Source organism: Perca fluviatilis, chromosome 11 (assembly GCF_010015445.1).
Source record: "Perca fluviatilis chromosome 11, GENO_Pfluv_1.0, whole genome shotgun sequence".
Classification (NCBI taxonomy): Eukaryota; Metazoa; Chordata; class Actinopteri; order Perciformes; family Percidae; genus Perca; species Perca fluviatilis.
In genome coordinates this window covers 16813965-16836823 of record NC_053122.1, presented here as the reverse complement: position 1 = coordinate 16836823, position 22859 = coordinate 16813965, and the positions used below count along the sequence as shown (strand labels likewise).

Here is a 22859-nt window from a genome sequence, read left to right as displayed (position 1 = left end):
CTAAGAGCTAGAGGAATAGATGGCTCAATAGAGCTGTGACTATCTCTCAGCCTGGCTACAGTGCTGAAAAGAAACCTTGGGTTGTTCTTATTTTCTTCTATTAATAATAAGTAATAGTCTGATCTGGCATTTATGAGGGCCTTCCTATAGGTTTTCAAACTGTCTTGCCAATCTAAACGACATTCTTCCAGTTTGGTGGAGCGCCATTTACTTTGAAGTTTTCGCGAGATTTGTTTTAATTTGCGAGTTTGGGAGTTATACCAAGGTGCTAGTTTCCTTTGCTTCATCATCATCTTTTTGAGGGGAGCAAAAGAGTCTAAAGTCGTCCGTAGGCAGGCTGTAGCACCGTACACAAAATTATCAATTTGGGAGGGACTAATATAACAGAGGACCTTTATGTTAACTTTAGTTTAGTTAATTGAGTTAAATGCTGTTGGAATATCTTCTTTAAATTTAGCTATAGCACTGTCAGATAGGCATCTAGTGTAGAAGCTTTTATCTAATTTCGTATAGTCAGGTAGTAAAAATTCTAAAGTCATTAAGAAATGGTCTGATAATAAAGGATTCTGCGGAAATACTATTACATCTTCAATTTCGATGCCATATGCCAGCACAAGGTCGAGGGTGTGGTTAAAACAGTGAGTGGCCATATGCACACTCTGACTGAAACCAATTGAATCTAGTAGTGAGTTGAAAGCAATACTAAGGCTGACAACATCCACATGGATATTAAAATCACCTACAATAAGTACTTTGTCTGATTTTAGGACTACACATGATAAAAACTCAGAGAATTCAGATAAATATTCAGAATACGGACCTGGTGCTCGGTACACAACAACAAATATAATTGGCTGTACTGTTTTCCATGTTGGATGTTGAATAAGAACAAGGCTTTCAAATGAGTTATAATTTAGTTTAGGATTAATTAACAGGCTTGAATCAAAGATGGCTGCAACTCCCCCTCCTTGGCCTGAGCTCTAGGAATTTGAGTATTAATATGACTGGGAGGAGTGGCTTCATTTAAACTAACATATTCTTCATGGCCCAGCCATGTTTTGGTAAGACAGAATAGATCAATTTGATTATCTGATATCAAATCGTTTACTAATACTGCTTTAGAACAGTGGTTCCCAACCTTTTTTCCTTGGCCCCCACTCATGTCTAAGAAAAGCTTTTTTTTTTATCTCAACCTCAAACCAGATAAAGACTTGCGCTCCCCCTGTGATCTTTGCCGCCCCCATGAGGGCTGCCCAGACCCCAGGTTGGGAGCCACTGCTTTAGAAGACAGAGATCTAATATTTAATAGTCCACATCTAATTTTCCTATTCTCTTCTATCATTGTAGTGGTTGTTTTAATTCCAATTAGGTTGTTAAGTATAGCCCTCTTTTGTTTATCTTTGATTTAACCGATTTGAGTTGGGGGACAGACACCGTGGTTATTAGACTATGAGTGGGCGACTGCTCTAACAGAAGCACAGAGGAGCGCGTAGCACTGCACCTCTGATTACTAATATCAAACTTGGATTGTCATGGTTTATGACCGAAAATAGACTCAGTCAGATTTTTTGATATGAGAGTGGCTCCGTCCAGAACACACTGTAAATAAACGCGGTCTCTGTAGACAGCTTAGGGTCCACACAGCAACAAAAACAAAGTGGTCCATCCATGCAAGCCAATAACGGACAAGAAGGATTGGGGGTGGACAGGATGAGGAGGAGGGAGGAGTGAGCTACTCTTCATTTTGTTTGAAAGTACTTTGAACGTCAACAAGAAGTAACGTCACCCAACATCACTTAGAGCACCTTTAAGGCACAAACACAGATAATGTAAACCAAATTAATAATTATTTAGCATGGACGGATTACTGAACATGCACAGAGAGGTCAGGGGCCTCTGGAGGGACATATTTTGTTTAATGTGCTTTAGTATTTTGTATATCTATGCAGAGGAGTGTCAGCAAAACAACCCGAAAGAGAAGCAAAAATTATTACACAGAGATGCAAATCAACCTCAAAGAGACTCAAAATGACCACAAAGAGTTACAAGATGACCAAAATGAGATTTAAAACAACTTCAGACTTAAATAAACCGCAACGAAACTGAAAATATCCACAATGAGATGCCCCAAGTTAACAAGTTAAAACCACAAAGATACCCCAAATGACCAGAGACACAAAAAAGACCACATAGGGACTCAAAATGATCTCAAAGGGATACAAAACATCTACAAATATGAAGACAAACTAACTGATACTCATAGATTTATGCCACAACCTCAATTGTAATTTGACAGTGAGTTTAACTTTCATCCCAGACAGTATTTTGCTCAACTCAAGATTTACATTTTTTTCAAAATGGTAGGCATTACATTTGGGAATGAATTTTTTATGAGCTGCAATTGAGAAGAGCAAGGTTGCTGCTGCAAATGCTGCAAAGGCTTTGCTTCTGTGTCATCGCATGTCCAGGAGATGGCAGGCAAAGCTCTCAGCCGCACAATGTCAGCTAAAGTCAACAGCAGCTAGTAGAGGGCACTCTTCACTCTGTAATAGACTCAATTTGCATTAAATCTTTTGCTTGAATGATATTCAATATTCATATTGAAATGATACTCATATTCAATTCAAGTGATTAACGTTATTCCCCAAACACAATATATCATGAATCTTGGAAAGGCAGAGTTCAGAAAGGAATGAAATGACCTGATGATGATGATGAGAGCAGATATTTCAGATTTGTATTCATACAGTTAAGGTATGTATTGCTCAACACTTCTAAATATGTATCATATATAGGATAACATTTTTATCCTTCTCCATCTCGACTATGCATATGGAATTCATGAACATACTTTCTCACACTCAGTCTCCTCTGTGCTGATGTAACAATGTGATGAACAAACCAATGAATAATTAATCACTCCACAATTGCAGATGAAAGATTAAGTGGTGTATTCTCTCATAATCAAGATGTTCGCTGAATTACAGCCACCAGCCTCCTTCAAAACAACCCTCCAGCACTCTCACATACATCACTGCAGATTCTCACACGTGTGCACACATGCAACACAAGACCACTGCAGATCCACACACAGGTCAAAGGTTAGCTGAAGCAACTGAAGCACAACAGCTTGTTTCCATCTCCAGGGACTGGATTATTCTCTTTTTCTCTCTTCCTCGCTTTTTTTCTCGCTTCTCTCTCTCTTTTTTTTTTCTGCCTGCCTTCATCTCTTTACCACCACCACCCCCTCTTGCTTTTCTACCACAAACAATTGCACAGACTGGACTGCCAATCTGTCAGAGAGCAGAAGTGGACATCATCTTCACTTGCCCTCATGTGGCTTTCCATTCTGCATATTTGAATTGACTACAACAATAGCAGTGGCTATGATCAAATGTATCACCTTTTAAATTATCACTCACGTGATCTGAATATGGCTAAATCTCAAAATATCTCAAGTTGCCATTTTTAACGTTTAAAAGCTTCTTATCATTCCTACATCCTCGTTATTCTATTGGAGAATGATGCAGCAGCTGTTTTGAGCTGACTTCCAATAATTCTAAGCATTTGCTTTCAGTTCCAGCCCTGCCATCGAGCGTTTGCCAAGGGGGAGCGAGCGATCAATCAATGGACCAGCTCAACATACAAAAAGTGCCCCTGTTGAGCTCTCCCATCTGAGGCAAATCCATATCTCATACTTCCTCCATTTTCATGCAGATGGTGGGGGGAGAGTAAGACGTTTCTGCTCTCCTGACATTGTTCCTATCCTCCTGACAGTTTGATGTGATTGCATTGTCAGCCCTCAGAGTTTGCTGCCTGGTGCTGTTGTAGGATGCTCTTGGTTAAAGGCTGAAAGTGAAAAGGCAGGAGAAACAGTGTTCCCTGGCACAGATGTGGCATACATATTTCAGTAGTTTGAGACTACATATTTTAGAAGTTGCAAGCTCAGTGTCAACTTACAAGTGGATAGCCTAGTTTGGTGTATGGCTGGCATATTGCATCATTTTCTCCCTTTTTTGTATGTCCAACAAGCAAAAAATGTATGCACACACACAAACAAACACGCACACATACTCAGGTGTCAGAATGTCAATCGCAATCATGTCCAAACTCCTCCAGATGCAAAGCTATATTGGGAATCTGCCCGAGGTCAAGTTCCCATCAAAGTCAATCTGATTTCCTGCAATTTAGGGGGAAACTGACGACTTGGCCTCCATGTTGCCGTGGCAGCCAACAGCCCCTCTCTGAATCTGTTGCCATAGCAGCCCCGGTGGAGCTTTCCTGCCAGTCAGTCTAGCAGAGTAGACGAGTGAACCAGCGGTGCCCCCATCAGGAGAGGCCTGCATGTCTTCATCTGTTGCCATGGCACCGTAATAGCGTTCTGGATAGATTTGGCATGGCAGGGAGTCAGTCCCTTTATCTTCCAACGCATAATATTGAGCTGAGCTTGCCCGTGTTCGGTACTCGCAACATGGTGAGCAGACAAAGGGGGCCGAAGGGGGAGAAGGTAGATGTCAAGATAGTGTATCTGTGTTGAGATATAGTGTTGGGCTTGGATGGGCCGCGTGCTCATCGGGTGCTAATTAGTAGTACATAGAGATGGTGTATGTTGGAGAGACATGCCTGACGAGGTAACCTGGACTCTCCAGCTGACTCACTTTGCATTAGAATGAGTGGTTGTGTGCAGTCATCGAGTGCATTTGCAGTGATGATGTGTGAAAGCAACAAGGATAGCAGAGAGCCAGGCCAGCTCCACTTTAAAATAGTGTAGAAGAAAATGTGTTAAAAGGGTCAGTTCACCCAGTCAGTTCACCCAGTTTTTGAAAGGAAATGTAGTTGGTAAATTTGTTATACATAATTTGTTTAATGCTTTAATGCACACCACAAAAGAAATCCCAGTCCCTTTCATTTGATTGGTTTGGAGGCACAAATATCTCGAAAACCTTGACAAATAAAACTAAAACTATTTTTTTTTTTTGCAATTTGGGTGAGCTTTTGTTTGAACCAAAAGGCAAAAACAAAATTAAAGATGAGCCGCAAAATGAAAATAGTCTATTTCCCACACAGCTTGTCTCATGGTAGAAGAAAAAATACTTTTATGTTTTAATTTGTGATGGACAAAACATTATATATTATATGTATATTACTATACATCTAGCTATACAGCTATTAAACAATACAGAACCAAAAAAGTCATTTGCAAGCACCCACAGTTAAAAATTAACAGATTGCTTTCTGCTTATAGATCAATACAACTTAAAAATTCCAGAGCCTTAATTAAAAATCATCTCAATATTCCAGACTTCTTCATTACCAAGCAATTAATATTATATTATTAGCCTCCTCTGCTGCATCTATATATTTTTCCTTTCTCCTTTTTGTTTGCCTGATTGCAACAAAAGTGAGCATGCCTTAAAGAGCAGCATTTGGTTAATATAAGAAACTTCCATAGAAATACAGCTATGGAACCAGCTACTAATTTTCACTTTCTCAGCTCACCGTCTTTTGTGGTTTTCCAAAGAAAAGCCTAATGTCACTGTTCCTTTTCATGGATGTCAAACACAGGTCAAACGATCAAAGCGTGCTGGGATTGTCTGTAGTGAGATGATGGCAGTGCTGGGACTATACCGTATCTTTCGCTCCCACCATCTGGACAAAGAGGTTGAGCATGGTGACTCATGTTTAGCGCCTCTGATCCTTTCCCAGACTGATCCTGCTGCTGCTGTTGCTTGCCCTCTCAGAGGAGAAAGAAAACTACATGTAGCTCAGCAGAACTGTGCAGTGTGGACTTGTCTCGTACCATAGGAGCCTTATCTCTGTATTTTTAAAGGGTGTCTGGAAGGAAGAATCTTAATCTCAAAGGGAGGTTCTTTGAGAAGATTCTTCCTTCCAGGTTTTCCAATGGGAGCCACTTGTCAGAGATCTGGTAAGAGCCATCATCATCCCGTAATTCAACACACTCTGGAGTGTGTAGGTCTCATGGAAAGAACCTGTGTTAAGGCTCCTATCTCTGGTTCTGCAGACTTAACTAAAGAGACCTGTTTCCCAGCAGACCTAGGTTAAGAAAATAGGGCAATTTAGTAAAATGTGGTAGCCAATGGCTGACGAGTGTCGATCTTTTTTTACAGTAGGACCTGCCTTGTCACATTTTCATTCAAATGTAGTACAAATTTTTCCCAAATTGCCAGAAAATCTGCTAAAAGAAAGTGTCAAGTTGATTGATTAACAAATTAACAACCAGGGTTGCCCTACCATACACCGTGTTTACCCACAGTCAACATCTGACACCTCAGCGTCTTCAAGGCCCTCAAATGAAGAAAATGGCCTAAGATCCTAGTTTCAGCTTACACATGTCTTAAGAAGCCTGGAGTGGTTCTTTAGTTAAAAAAAAAAGCTGCTCTATGCTTTCTCTGCCTTTCTGATCTCAATCCCCATCCGTCCATCATTAGGACCTGCAGGGCCAAATCCTGCACATCCGACTATCAAACGTATGTGTCAGCAATCTTTTCTTATTATGTCAGGCTGTGCAGGGAGGTCCTTGGCCACTCTGTCTTGAAACATTTTTTTTCCAGATGTATAGAGGGAAACATCTGGTATTACATTTGTCTGCCTCTCAGTGGGAAATTGCCTTCAGGAGCTGAAATGAGCTGTTTAAGCCCTTCTGACAAATCTGATGTCCTTCCGCTAAGAACAAGTAGATGAAGCTACACTGGCAGCACTGCCAAATGAGTGGAAAATGTTTGCTTGTTTGATGTACTGCAATTCAAGACACAAGTTGCTGATGTCAGGGTCAGATTTTGCTGTTCACAGTATGCACTGAATGATCAAAGCGCAGGCTGGTAGCTGTAATATAATGAAGCTTTTCTTGGAACACAGGTCCCTCTGTAACAACGGTGCATTATATGAATGTGGAGAGCTTTTATACACGTGTTTGTTGACTGAGTGAGTTCCTTCATTAATGGACCCACAAACAGGAAAGTGACTTAATTTCAGTCACAACTTCGCGAGATTAGTTGTTAAAGGGAATGAAATCGCTGCATAAATTTGCTGCTGAAAACTGCAGGATGTGAGTGCAGGATGTGAGTGCAGGATGTGAGTGCTATCAAGTCAGGCTGAGCAAAGATCCCTGTAAAACACTGCAGTCACCATGCTTTAAACATTTCAAGTTGTTTGGGATTACTGCTATTGTGACAGTGCTGCAGGAACAATCATATTTCAGTGACAAATTTAAACCCATTTTAAAGTTTCAGAGTTCTAAGAAACTGCACAAACTTAAAGATAATGAAGTTTACCAGTTTTGCTGCTGAATGACAAATTTCTAAAAGTCAGAAAAGGATAGTCCTTTTCTGACTCACGGCAGCTCACGGCTACAAAGAAAATGGTGGCGGTGCGCTGGAAGCCCCCACACACTTTGACCATTAAGCAATGGCTTCTGACCTTTCTAGACATAGTTTATATGGAACTTTCAACAGCTCGCATCAATGGTGCTAGACAGGTGAATGTGGATATGTGGCTTTTAATGGCAGAGACATTAAAAGGCTGACTGCGATTACAGCTGCCAGCCCACGGGGTCCTGGGGAGAGTGCGTTGATATTGTTTTGAGTGTACAGTTCTTATTTCATTTTAATTCATTAATGTAATTTTTATCTTATTTCATTTATGTATTTATTTTTATTTGTGTGTGTGTGTGTGTGTGTGGGGGCGGGGTGTTACATGTATGTTCTGTTACCTGTAACATACTGCTGGTTGTGTCTATGATGTGTGTTGAATAAAAACATTTGATCACAAAAAAAAGATAATGAAGTTAAGAAAGTTAAGAAAAGATACACAACAAAAACATTACAAACTAATATAAAACAACATAAAATAGTATACACATCTAATAACCACCACAAACCTCAGCAAAGACCAACCAATGTTCTTTCTGTAAAAGCTGACCAGAGTACAGTATCAAACCTGCATTAACTGAACATTGACTTATCACCACCTTTTCAATTGATATGGTGAACTTGGTAGCAAACAGTTGCATATTTACACATCCAGCAGTTACAGAGCAAGACTAGCATAGCATTGATTGAGAGTTGAGTTCCTGTCTACCTGGTGAGTGTATGTGCTAAATGACCTAGGCTATCTTTTAACTCTGTTTATGGTCTTTACACATTTTTAGCAGCTAAATGCTCCACTATGTTCACAAGCTCCGTTGTTCACAAGTGTCCGTCTGCTGTTTGATGCTGATCAGGTAGGGTAGTTTGGGTTTTTAGAGCATTTTCTGCTTCGGCTGAAAACAACGCTATGAGAGAAGTGAGAGTTAACCAAAACAGTTAAATTGGGGGCCCGGACAGCTATGAACTTCCTGTTCATTGATTTTTATATACAGAACATCCATCTATATGGTGAATAGTTGATGATGCACAACAAGGATGCTATTCCCATTAACATAAAGCAAAGTCAGAGCACATAAGCAACTGTCTGTGTCGATAACGTTAAAACAAAAGAGCCGATCAGTCATTGTCCTGCCACACTTCACAGCTCTAAGTGTGTTTCAGAGGAAAGTGATGCCAGTATACAGCCTGCTTTGTTGTATTTCCCTCACTTCTGACTCTCTCCAGTTTTTTGTCTCTAACTCAGGCTCTCACAGGCAACAGAAGGGGATAATGGTAGAGCGTACAGCATGTCTGAGTGGTTTTACCCATGTTCTGCTGCCCTGGCTTTTTGGCAGTGGGGATTGTTTACTATAATGACCAGTACTGTAAAAAGAAAATATATATATTTAAAAAAGTGTTTCCAGGAAATATAATGAGGTTTACCACAAAGGTTATCTGGGTGTTATTGTTGATTATATATAACCTTACATGCCACAACCATGTTACCAACATAACAAAAATAATCCATCCAATGGTTGTAGTTTTATTACAGTCACAAAGTGGTGGACCGACCGACAGACTGACAATGCCATCCCTAGAGCCACGCTGCAAGCATGGCTAAAAATACAGGATTTTTTAAGTAAAAGGCTTCTTGTCACAGGTAACTGCAGAGAATTTTGAATTTTCCATGTCAGTTGGAGTTACTGCAATGCCCTCCTCAGAGGATGCTTTTGGTTTTTATAATCCTAGCTGCTGAAACATTTTAACAGATTGCATTAGATGTGGTACTATATTAAAGCTGCTCTAATCAATATTTCATATTAAAAATGGATCAAATAACTAAGTGTATGTGAAAGGGGTAGCTCTTAGTGATAAACCCACAGAGAATGTAATCGCCTACGCTGCATTTCACCTCAGTTTCAACATCTTTCAGCTCATTGTTTTGGTTTTACGTCGCCAAAATGGTTTTGCTTCACTCTCACGCTCTCATCAGCATCATTTCCAGATGCAGCAGGCAGCTGTTTTCAGCGAGAACTCTGACAACAACAAAAAACCTGTATGCTAACGGCTGAGCACCAAACAGCAGACAAAAACAGTTAGTGACTAGCTGGTGAACATGGTTAAGCATTTAGACAGATATTTCCCTGCGGACCAATAACAGAGCTAGAGGGAGAGTGAAATTGGACTTAGGTTCATCAGTTGGCCAGAAACACAGCACCAAATAGATGCTAATACTAATACTCTGTATCTGCTGGATGTTAAAATAGAAAAACAGTTTGCTTCAACGTTCGCCATATCAACTTTCTAGGTGATAATATGTCAGAGTTGTGTTTACAGCACGTTGTGCCACCCCACGTCCCCAAAAAATCAGTAAATGTGGGTTTACCATTGTTTAAAAGCAGGCTGAAAATGTTTATTTCCTTTGATGTGCTTTGCTTCCCTGCGTAGCACAATGCCCTGTATAAGTTTTGCCGTCTTGCTCTTTGATCAAACTTTACTCTGCTTTGCTTTGTGTCTCTTCCTAACCATTCTTTTCTTTTTTATGTCACCTTTTAATGCAGATCATTCACAAAACAGGTTATCAGGTATCAATGAGCTCTATGACCTATCCCTCTCCCTGAGGAGATATGAGAATAACACAATCAGTATTTATTTGATGTCCATAATGCTGCCAGTGTGTTAAAGTGAGGTCACAATCATGTTTATAGCTAATTTGTTTTATTGCATTGCTTGTTTATGGTTATGAAAGGTCTGAATGTAGGTCAATAATCCAATATGTGGAAAGATATCACCTATGGCTTAACTACACCACAGACATGTCGTTACTCAATTCACATCATTCAGTGTGCAGAGGAAAAATTGCTATCATCTGATTACGCTCGGACCGTTAGTATTTTCAGCTGTCCTTCCAGCAGTAAAGGTTAATTTGCCCGATAATACAAATGAGCCTGAGCCCTGCCAAGCCTTAATTCATTGGGAAATGCTGATTAAAATATTAGCATATAAAAAGATGAATGACCTCAAAGATGCTCCGGATAAAAGCAGTCAAAAGTGGTTGTGTTAGGTCGACAACCGAGATTAAACCCTTTTGATTGGAAATATATTTTCAGGCAGTTGCTACATAACTCGGAATGTTGTGATGGAGATAAGTGATTAATGTGCTAAAAATATGCACTGAAAAAAAGACTATTGTTGGATGAATAAGCAAATCAGTTTTGGAGAGAATCCATGTCGTCAAATTTACAGCAAATTTGACTCTCCAAAGTCAAAATAAAACTATGACGTCCTTTATCCCAGATCTCACATCTATTTAACATTTAGTGATGTTTCCGTGTCACTCGCTCCGGTGACTCAGTGGAGCCTCTTGATAAGATTAAAGAGCTTAATCCAAAAGAAGAAAAACTGATTGTGAAAGCAAATTTCCCCAGGGGACAATACAAATTAATGATCTATCTGTCTGTCTGTCTGTCTGTCTATCTATCTATCTATCTATCTATCTATCTATCTATCTATTTATCTATCTATCTATCTATCTATCTATCTATCTATCTATATGTCTATTTAAAACTCTGGGGAGTTTTTTTGTTGGTCTCCCATCAAACCACCTTTGAAACCATAAAGTTGAGGTAACACCATATGTGTCACACAACTGAAAATAGAAATAGGAGCTGTGAAGAAGACAAACTGTCCACATTAGCCAAAAATCCCCTTATAGGATTGTACTGAAATGATGAATGACTTCTTTTGCCATAGCCTACATGTTTTTAAGACTTTGTGTTCTTCTTTTTTCAGACCCATTGTTCTTGTTTTCTCCACAACTTGTTTTGAGAGAACAATGTAAAAAATCATTTATTTTTTGTATTCCTTCATTATACAAGCAATGCTTTAGCTACTAAGCATCGAAATAAAAATATCAAAAATGTCAAGATTTTTGCTTTGTCACCCTGCAGCCTCTGCCTGTTCTGAGGAGGGGTGACGTCACTGAAGGTCAGGCAGTCAATGCCAAGACACCACATTCCTTCCACTTGGTTTACCTGCTCAGGTAATATCATGTGACTGCTGCTGTAGCCATGGCAATGAACCCCTGCAGATGCCCTTGACCCGGGCTCCTCTATTGGGCCGATTAGCATGCATGGCTGAGGCCTGAGCTCTTCCCTGATTGGTCCTGTCAGCTCCTGGCATGGGCTCTGGCTCACCCCTGCAGAAGACCCAGCTGGTTATGCCTCCCTCCCATCATGCTCACGCCTGCTGTATTCCACATGACTGGACTGGTCCTCCAGGACACGGAGACCATGCTCCTGTACAATGAATGTCAGTGCCAGAATGTCTCACTGAATCACATGCAATGATTGTATATTTCTAAGTAGAATCTCAAAAGAGGATTTCCTGGACATTTGGCTCAGCTCTAAAAACTGACAATATCTTATGTCATCATATTTCCTCTGGTCTCTTAGGGTGAGCTCTTTTCTTTATTTCCCATATTCTTTTCACAAAGACATCAGCTGAAAAAAATATTCTATGTACAAACCCGTCAGCTGTCTCTTCTGCCCTCTCATTTGATTCTCCACTGCCTCTGTCCCAGCCCTCCAGCCCAGATAAAAAGGAGCCTCTTCTAAGGTGTTTCGCAAGGCCATTAAAAAACGGTTGCCATGGTTACCCAGTGTGAACAGGCTCCACATACAGGCAGCAGAATAGGAAATGACAAATGCAATATTTCACTTTTTTTCTTAAATTGCTTTTTCTCTCATCCACACACAGTTGATGGACCGCTGTGTTAAAAAGACCCTAAAAAGAGGTCTATCTATTTGTTGTGGTCCATGAAGCTGCATAGGTGGGACTATCTGCTTCTTGCTCCAGCGAGGTGCGTTGAATGGTATTTTCTGCCTCATTTGGTCTTTGTTGTTTCTCCCTGAAGAGATGACCTATATTATCTAGGATGGGAGATCAAAGAAGGCTTTCTTACTGAGATCATATGAAGCTTGCATCTTACATGCCCAAAGAATCAGCTCTGATTGCTCAACTGCCTCGCTGCACTGCAAAATGTGGCCATGAAGCTAAACTGTGGAAAAACAGCTTCTTTGTAGCTGCTCAGCCTACAGGATTCATGATCCTGCAGGATCAGAGCTTTTGATGTTGAGGTTTGTAATTACTATCTTTTGTTGAGACAATGCACACTCTGTTTATTATCCTCTTCATAAGCATATTCAGAGAAAGTTGTGAAAAAAAGTTTTTACATTTTCTTTAAAAAAAATTGGCACAACTCAGCAGTCTTAAAACAGGTGTCTGAGTTCCCTATGTAGGGCAATCTTCCACTACAGGAACCCATTACCTTCATATTTTACCCATGAATTCCCATTACTGTTTCCAGCTGATGATATGTGAGCTAATACTGGCCTCTATTCCTGTCCAGGTCCTTGGTTGCCTATTCATCAGCCTTTGATACTGTGGAAATGAAAACAAGGTCACCAGTGGGAAACGGCTACCTGCTGGGAGCAAGTGTTCACCTGCTGCTCTCCACTCCCACCCTCCTCACTGGTACACACTTTCCTGATCCTTTCTCCTTAGGACCCTAGCAGAACCAACTACTGGTCCCTGTGCCTGCTACAACTGGGTGTCTTGTTTCATTTCCAGTGCTCCACGTGATGTCAAAGATGCATGGCTGCCGAACATAGAAACAGATGAACCAGAATTGCCTATATGTCTCCTTGACCTGTATCGGTCGCTACGCTGTCACGCATCTTATTAGCCACAACCAGAAGCTGCAGATGGACCCTAATGGTCATTCATCAAAAGGCGCTCTCCTTCCTACAGTACCTGAGCAGATGATGGTGCAGATGATGGTTAAGGTGGGAAGCTCTGGTGTGATTTATGAGAAAGTCCTCCAGTTTGAGTTGGCATTGTGCATAATATTGAGCATGGTAGAGCTTCAGTCCAAAACTGAAGGTCAACAGATTGCTGTAAGTGTGTTTCATTATTAATAACAGCATTTTGGTTTGGTGAAGAATACTTTATTTACAGTTATTTTGTCTTGACCCTATTTTGTGCGCTGATAGGATCTGTTTTGACAATGTTGGAGTTTGATAGTGTGATCCTCTGGGGAATTGTAACAGATAATCCAGGTTATAAAATACATCAGGTATAACAAATGGGTTGTATACTTAAAGGATAAGTGTGGTCATATTCTATATTTTCTTTATGTCAACAAATATAATGAAAAGACAAAAACCAGCAATAAATTGAGCCCACTGACAAGTATTGTCTGTGTATCCAAAGCCTGATATATCTTATTCCTCTGTGCCATAGAGCTCTATTGTTGTCCAAAAACCATTTAAAACAATAAGCCACTGTTGCACTGGGTAACATGCTCCTTCATACGATGAACATGAGCTCTGAAGTTTTTTTAGTCAAATCTACACACCATTCTGCAGCATACTGTGTATCAATCCGCAGCTGAAAATTATAAATATAAGTATACAATGTACAATATACAATGTATTCCTGTTTGAGTAGCATTTTCTAAAATCTACAATGCCCAGCTATTTAAGAAAAATATTCAGCCTTCTTTCAAAATAAAAGGATATATATATATATATATATATAATTTTTTTTTTTTTTTTTTTTAAGATTTACAGGTTCAGTAGGGACCAATGGGGTTAAGGCTGAGTGCCAGAAACAGGGTAGATGTCGTTTAGTATTGAGAGACGGACCAATGCGTTCTTGGGTTGTGATCTTTTTTTGTGATCTGTTAGCCATGAGGAAATTATAGAATAATGCCAGTCTTATTCTGATTGCACTGATTGCACATCTCACTTGTCATTAATGCATACCAGAGTTCTGTTTGCAGTCAAACCGATGGCCTATCATCACCCTCAAATTTGTAAAAGCTATCAGCAACTGTGTCTTTATTTCTAAGGCCTAAGAAAGTAGCACCGCTTTTCTCTCTCCAACTGCGAAGCCCTCTGACTCCTGCAGCAATAAGGCAGTAATGATGACAACGTTTCCTGGAGGGAGTTGATCTCTCAGTAAGCCCATATCCCACATCCCCAATTAGCCAGTATAGAGCCAAGCTTAAGAAATGAAATGAACCCCCTGCAGCTCCTGATGCTGCTTCAAGTAGCCTATATATTTTAGCTGTTAGCCAGCATATTGCATATAGAAAGAGTGTCTGACAAGAAAAGAAAGCTAGAGGACTAAGTGAATGCCATCTTCTGTGTTCTGGCAGGTACAGAACAGTAACAGAGACGGGTAGATTTTCAGGAGGAGATCAACTGGCACTATTTTTGACACTACAGTAAATGAGAGCCCTACCGTGGTGCACAGTCACCTGGGAGCCTGAATGTGTGAGGGATGATCTTTTATTGATAAGCATCACAAAAAAACTGTCTGAACTGTGTGTAGGAGACCCATCATTCAAGGACAGACAGGACAGGAAAGTCGTGTCTTAAATAACCGTGACAGATATGATATGATCACGGTTAAATGTAATTATTGAATTACTGCTGCAGTGTGGATGGGAATGCCCCTCCCAAATATGAAAGACTCAGTGTTAGCAGAGTGTGACATAACGAAAAGCTCAGAAATCTTTCCAGTCGCTCTTCCTCTGCCGTCTTCTCTCTTTTTCATATTCCCTTTCTTTCTCTTTCTATGACTGATAATAACCACTTCATCACCATGCTCTAGGTGAGTTTAATTACCTGGGGATGTGTTGATAAGAAATGATTAAGTATGTGAAGGTAAAGTCATTAGTGCAAGTTGGAAAGTCTGCAGAAATTAATGTAAATCTTTTGCAGCTTCTGCAAGAGTCTGCAATCTTTCAACTGTAGGTCACGGAAACTATACTTCCCATAACAATGAGATGGCAACAATGTGAACATTTAACAATGCTGCATCTTTTGCAATAACCTGATTATTTCTCAATAGACCTACATTGTGTAAAGACTAATGAATTTAAGATGTTTCCTCCTCTTTATATATATCTATATTTGATTAATTAAGCAGAATAGTTGCTTTGTCTTGGGCACAGAGCACATTAGCCACTGTCAATAAATATTTATTTAAGGGAGCTCATTTAAGTGAAATCAGACTTTGTTTGAAATACAGAGGAAGTAGTTGTATGTGTTGTAAATCTGGCAGCATGCTCTTAAACTGATGGGTGATTGCAATCAAGAGTTGTTGAGGGAAAGTAATCTCTTGAATATGAGATGGGGAATTGATGTGCAAATGATGTGAGTAAGGGTGTTGACTGGTGTTTATGTAGTTGGATTCTGCAGTGAAAATTAAAAGAGTTTATTTCCAAATGTATATTTAGAAAGTCTAATATAAATAATGTTATGTGGACACATGGACAGGCTGGTGAGGCTTCCACCTGTGCAACCACTTGCCCTGTATTCAGTCGAGTATATATCATCGATTTCATATTGTTTCTACAGACTGTTAGAATTACCAATCTCAGTCAATGATTCTGTAACATAGCTGCTGCTTTTCTCTCTTGGATATCTCAGAACAACATATTTTGGAATATTTGTTCGCAGTAACAGAGTTTTAAGACGTTTTAAGCCCCTGTGAGAAGCTCAGAAACATCTGTTGTGTGTCAGTATCTTCCTACTATATATTGCACAAGCTTAGAGCTATACTGAAAGCTGCTCCAGACCTACACAGCACCGGACGGTTAACAGCACGGATTAAAGACAGCTCATTAAAAAACCCGGATTATTCCCCATGTCTGTGTATACTGCGGCATTCATACTGGAGTTTTCTCTGTTCCTTTCGTCTAATTTATGCTGTAAACAAAACACATTTCTGGGTCATAAATTTGAAGTCAGCTCTCTGGAGCATCAGCTTTGTAGTGCATGCTCCCCCTCCTGCCCAGTGTATAGCTGCTTCCTCTGTTTCCAGCCTCACATCACCGAAACACATCTGGACTCAGTCATATTTCATTTTGTTAAACATGGGGACGCAGCATATAAGCAATTACAGCCATGTAACCCAAGGGAGGAAGGTAGAGAGAGGAAGGCACATCATGTAAGAGATGATGAATTTGGTGAAGGCTATTTAAATGAGCCTTCCTCTGACTTCACCTACACTATTTGAAACCCATAACACGGTAATTTATTCATGCATTGTATTTCTCAGAGATATGCATGTATGCAAAAAAAATGCATTTTGTCATTGCTACAAATTCCCAGACCATTGTGTAACAATTAGGCTATATAGACTGTGACAAAAATGCAACTGGCATCTCTATAATAGACAGATTAAGTTTAAATTCAGACGGTTACTGATTCTTGTGTCCAAACATGTAAAATCTATTTAAAAAAATATCTGGAAGCGTGTGGAGTTTAACATACAGTATGATAAATGTCCTCAGCAGCCCTCGTTTTTCACGTTGCCCAATAATCGCCGCCAATAGAAATGCAGTTGGCCCGCCCCTGCCGGTCTATTGTGAGTCCGCGTTCAACTGGAAACCACTCTTCCAGACTCGGCACCAAAGTGGCGCAACACGACATGCACAGCTGAACGAGTGTGCGCCTTTGAAGATGTTTGATTGTCACCCATCAATTTCTGGTAAGAGACTCGCTGTTTTATTATTATTATTTGTTTTCCTTACCTCCTGCGTCTTTATCTCCCGCTGGATATCCGTGCTTCTTTCGTGTTTAATCTGATTCCACATTGATTCCTAATGTTGTACCGAAAACAGGTATTTAGGAAGACTTCCGATTGTGTAACAGATAGGTTTAGTTGGGGAGTAGCCTGTTTTTGATCTCGAATAAATCGACGGGCAAGAGTTTTTATGTCAGGAAGACGTTGGACAATGCGCACTCCAGTCCGTTTACTTTTATCCTTGAGATTAAAACGACGATTTTGTTGCAGTTTTGCGGAGATATTTCGGTCTGTCTTAGATATCTAATACATCATCTGTCAAATATTCAAGAGACAAAGTAAAAAAAAATGGTGGTGGAATGAGAAAATAGCAAAATTATAGATGTGGATCTATTTCCCCAGTTAAACTTTTTAAACGGCTCTGGTGTTGCAGCCTATCGTTTTTAATAAGTTAGTAAGACAAATGAGAGACTCCTGCGTTTAAATAAAGGTATAATTATTACCACACAGCTAGATAGTTGTAGCGTTATAGTTATGAAACCATTGGCTTCATCAGGCCGTGGAAGAGGTGTGGATGTTTGTCATCTGTCTGCACCTTGTAAGCCCAAAAATACAGTGTTTGGCTTTGTGCTGGAGCGAGATGCGTCGCTGTGGCTCTGGACATTTTCAGGACACCTCCAACCTCCACACACGGCACCTCGTATATTTGCTTTACGGGCTTTTCCAACAGAAGGGAAACAGATGCGCTGTAATGTCAACAGTCGATTACTCATGCAACATTGCGCGAAAATCTGCGCCCCCGCAGCTTAGACGGACTGCAGCGTTAACCGGCCTCCTCTCCATCCTGCCAGACGAGCGGCTTTTAGGGAGCCAAACCGAGTAGTTGGCAGCTTCCTGTTCAGCACCGCAGACAGAGACTCAGTCCGACTTGTCCACACCCACTTCTGATCCACGTTACTGCTGCCCTTCTCCTTCCAAACATAGAGAGAGGTCCGCCTACGCTTATCAGTTTTAGTGCAGGTTGACGTGCTCTCGCCCGGGAGGCTTTTGAGTGGTTATTGGATGCGATATACTGAGAAAGTCGCTATAAACAGCAGCTGAGTACCGGTGTGTTGTTTGCTGAAGCTCAGGTGCAGAGCTCTGTGTTCTTCTACTTTCCGAGGGAACTTGGATCATAAAGGGATGAGGGTTGAGAGAGCAACACCCAGAGCAACCTTTGAAAACGTTTTATTAATTGCTGCTCTGAAAGGAATTTGTGGAATAAGTTATTCATGAACCTATAGGTTCATGAATAACTTATAAGCCCTAAACCCTAAGCCCTAAATCGTACACAATTAGGCGTGATTAGTCAAATCAAATACCTAGCTACCAGCACAATCAAGGACGGAATGTCTGCATAATTAATCAGCCGTTTCCTCCGATTATCATTCACCACATGTGGTTGGATCTCATCAGCAGATGTCTGTAATCATGATAAGTGTTGGTGGCTTCATTGCCCTTTGGACAACAGCTACTGTGCTGAATAATCAGAAAACAAATGCAAATATCTTACGTGGCAGAGGCAGTGTCAGTGTGTAAACTAATGGCTAATAGCTCATATTTGCCTTTTGTAATGTGCCGTATGTGAAGGACGCTGTCATCTTGAAGCACAGCTGCATTTGGTTGATGGTGAAGTGGATCTGGGTGCAAAGCAGGAGCGATAGTGTTGGTGGGAGAGGTTGGTGCCACAGAGGAGAGGCGGAAAGAGAAGGAGTGTAAGGAAGCGAGAGTGAGGTGGAGAGAAGATGCCTGCTGGCCTCCTGTCTGGACACATTACATTTTCATAGGCTGATATCGCACCGGCACAGCTGAACATAGATAAATAGCACTCCTTGTTCTCCGCTGTCAACTTGGGTATTTGTCTGTTTCACTTACATCATTGTATTTATAGATCTAGCAGTAGATGGATGTTATCTGTTGGTTTACTGACCATCTGATGACTAATATTGCATCTGCCATTGGTGCAAAGAAGCAGTGCATACTCTCCCTAGAGGACAAACTAGGATACAGGGCCGGATTAATTCGCTTGTGGATCCTGGACCCCCTCCCCTTTTCTGACAACCCATTTTGCCCCAGTAACCAACCAGTATTCCCACGCTGGAATATTAAAGCCCCTGAAAACTTGGTTTTGAATCTTAAGTATTTCTCTAAAACACTAAATATTCATGACCAAAAAAAAACTTTAACCCATCTATAGGTTTTAAGAGTTTGACCTCTTCAAAAACTGCTTCATCAGGACTGTGTGGGTATTGCTGCAGCATATTTGATTGATGCTCGGAAGTACGTGACATTGTGTTTTTCCAACTGAGTCCAGCCCATTTCAAACCAGTAAGAAGATCACGTGGAATAAAGAACTACATAAAAAATATTTCATGTGAAATAACCAAAACTGTTCTAATTGTGGCAGAAATATGTGTGTTCATGGACCCAAGTGCTCATAGTAAAAAGCTGACTGAGAAAATAAATTTGCAGGGCCTTTAAAGGTATCAGAAGTAGATTTGTACAACTTGAGGCCCTAAACATTTTGGTTTATATGGTGTTTTAGTGGTGCATATCACCAAACGAACGTGTACAAAGTAATTGTCATAGAGTGAACTGGGACCGTGGTCCCTGAGGGTTAGTTACCCGCTTTGCCTGGTCGATAATCCTTGCATGTATAATAAATCTAGATTACATGTGTAATCTCTTAATGGAATATACATATTCAATCTGTGGCTCTAAATGTCTAAACCTCCTTATCGTGTAAATCATTAACCTAATGTTCTCTCGTTTCTACTTTGTGTCCTGCCAGGTTGAGTGACAAGCCTGCTGTCCAATCGCCAACATGATAGCCACAGGTGGCCTGCTGCGCATGAACAGGCGCCAGGATTCCCTACGCTCTAAAAACCGAGCGGAAAACAAAAGGAAGCGGAAATCCAAGAAAAAGAAGAAGAATGATGTGGTGGTGGTAAAGGGGAAACTCAATCTGTGCTCCCCGGCCGGTTTTGTGGCTGCTGCGGGAGTTATAGTTCTCATGGTGGGGATTTCCATGGCAGTCCTGGGCTACTGGCCCAGCCAGAACCAGCAGCAGTACCAGGAGCGCCGCAGAACTGGAGGATACCACGCCAACAAGATGAGCTACTCCAAAAGTCCACCTGTTTCCTCTAACTTGACCCATAATAAGCCTCCCTCCGGACAGACAAGTTTATTCAACCAGAGCCATTCTAACAGCAGCGCCCCCGATTCCTCCCGCCACTGTGGTTTCCTGTGTGACTTCCTGAATAATTACCTGTACTCAGACAATCTAAAAGTCTTCGGACCACTGGTGATGGGAATCGGCATTTTCCTCTTTATCTGCGCCAATGCAGTCCTCCATGAAAACCGAGACAAGAAAACCAAAATCATCAACCTGAGGGATATCTATTCCACCGTAATAGATCTACACAGCATACGGTCAAAGGAGTACTCGCCTCTAAATGGTTTGGTGAACTACACACAGTCGAGGAGTGCTGAGGGCCCGTCGGGCTCATTCCCTGCAAGTGGGATGCTTACCCGCAGCTCCTGGCCCTCCACTGGACTCAGTTTCCAGAGCGAGTTAGGCGGCGATGATGTGTTCAGACGCCCGTCGTTGGCCAGCAGGCCTCGGAGCTGGTCCCGAGATGTCCAGACCTTCACGGACACTGTCTACAGCATCTACAAAGACTACAGCAATAGCAGCGAGCAGGCCCCGCAGCCGCGACAATGGGAGACCACCTCCATCGTCACCTCTTCTGTGAACGCTTTCACCCTCCCTGTGATCAAACTGAACAACTGTGAGGTGGAGTCTGAGAGAGCGCAGCCAGAAGGACACTCAGAGGAAGGGGTCGTTATTGAGGCTGCTGCTGAAACCATTAGCGAGGAAGGACAAGCCAGCAGCAGCCAGACCGACGAGACGGACACCAAGGAGAGGGACGCCTCAACGGCAAGAACAACGGATCCCCCCCTGCCCCATCAGAGCCACCAGGACATAACCACAGACACAGCTGATCAACAGGGGGTGCCGCAGGCTCAGCCTCAACCACAGTGGACCCAGTTGTTTCCTCCACCTTCACCTGTTGCCAGGGAGATGGGGTCACGGCTGTCGCTCAACTCCCTCACGGATCAGCCCAGGTCTGCACGCCGCTGCAGCCTGTCTGTGTCTGTGGGTCGTCAAGGCGACAGAGCCAGGCGCTTCAGCTGCCCTCGTCTGGAGCGCTCCAACAGTAAGGGCTACATCAAACTGGCGGACCTGGTGGGCGAGTCCTTCGAAGCCCCCGACACAGACACTTCTTTAGTGGCCACCGATCAGGAAGTAGCATTGGACGCAGCAGCAGCAGCAGCAACAGCAGCGGAGGAAGAAGCTCAGGGAGAGGATAATCTGGTGACAGCCAGCACCTCTGCAGAATCCTAGACTCAATTTTTTGCTGATGAGCCTCTGAAAACTGTTTGATGTTTTGTTCTTTGCTTCGTCCTTCTTCTCTGATTGCTGATGTGAAGCTGGCTATTACAGAGGAAAGACAACGTGGAAAGTAAGCAGCTAAGGACTATTGAAACATAGCCATGAACACTCAAGAGCAAGGCTCTTTATAAATACCACATCCACAGTTCAATATTCAGATGTAATTTTTCTATTTTTTCAATGTAGCAAGAGCAATACTAAAGACTTGTAAGACGATTTAGTAAAGATTTGTAACAAAAGAAGAAAATCTGATCTGATGAGTTTTAACTTTTTTTTTGTATAACAGTAGGGAAACCATTGTAGCTTATAGAATTGCCAAAACTGTCACTGAGAACTACTGTCTGACACGTTGTACTGTAGCATTAAAATATGCCACAGAAATCTAAATAGTCTAGTATTGTTTCTCTACATTGTGATGTGAATACCACGTGAATAGGTGAACTGAATTGAATCTCAGGTAGACGTTTGGTTTAGGATCGAGACCTTGAGGACAAGGTCTTCCCTATGTGCACACTTGTTTATATGAAACATTCATGGTTGAATAAACTTGACTGTAACACCTCCTGTCGGATCTAATAGGTGTCCTTGTGTGATATTAGATTAAATGCAGCCAATGCAAAACGGTTTGTTTGCTCCAAATATTTTAAGAAACATTAAATGAAAGCGATGAAAAGCTGTGTGACTGATTAAGTGTGTGGCAAAACCTGCAGACGGTATAGATTTAGTTTTTCCTGCACTTCAGCAGCACATCTTAATACTGGGAAAGACTGCAGTGGTATTAATGTTACATTGTCTGTGCTAACTGAACTGAGACCAGTAACCAAAATGTGACCTTTACAACAGTCTTTTTAATAATCGGCTTCACTATTACAAAATTGCAAATTAGCAGAGGCTTATCTGTTATTTTATCTATTTAGATGGATGACAAATTAAAGGAAAGTCCAGTGTACGTAAGTTTCTTAATAAGGTGTTTGGCCAACATGAGCCTCTAGATTCTAATACAAAGTCAGTGTGCCTTGGCAACATTTGACAAGTGTCTGGAACTTCTAATACCTGAAAGAAAATTCCCTCATTTGGTGTTTTGATGATGGTGGAGAATCCTTTGTGTCCTGTATGGAAACATCTGCATTCTTTATGTTTCTGAACTTATTTATTCAGGTTTTTCCTTTGTTTGTCACCTGTTTGTATGTACTTCTTCTGCATATGATACCACATTTGTACATATTGTTATGCAAATACTTAGCACACAGCTTTCAGTGGTGGAAAGTAACTAAGTGCATTTATTATAGTAGTGTACTTAGGTACAGCTTTAAGACATTTGTACTTTTCTTGAGTACTTTTTTTCACTTCTACCCAATATATTTCAATACATTTTATTTTATTTTACAGGTATAGTCACT

General features: G+C 41.1%; 1 protein-coding gene and 1 long non-coding RNA gene across 2 annotated transcripts; both read left to right on the top strand.

Annotated features, from left to right (window-relative positions):
- The first annotated feature begins 12163 nt into the window (after window positions 1-12163).
- On the top strand, window positions 12164-13522 carry LOC120569046. Its single transcript, XR_005640831.1, has 3 exons — window positions 12164-12225; window positions 12775-12899; window positions 12996-13522. It is a non-coding gene; the product is annotated as an uncharacterized LOC120569046 (long non-coding RNA).
- A 3267-nt stretch (window positions 13523-16789) lies between these two features.
- On the top strand, window positions 16790-22132 carry LOC120567917 (transmembrane protein 200C). Its single transcript, XM_039815013.1, has 2 exons — window positions 16790-16928; window positions 19795-22132. The coding sequence occupies exon 2, from the start codon at window positions 19828-19830 to the stop codon at window positions 21409-21411; it is 1584 nt and encodes a 527-aa protein (XP_039670947.1). The 5' UTR covers window positions 16790-16928; window positions 19795-19827; the 3' UTR covers window positions 21412-22132.
- Window positions 22133-22859: the final 727 nt, after the last annotated feature.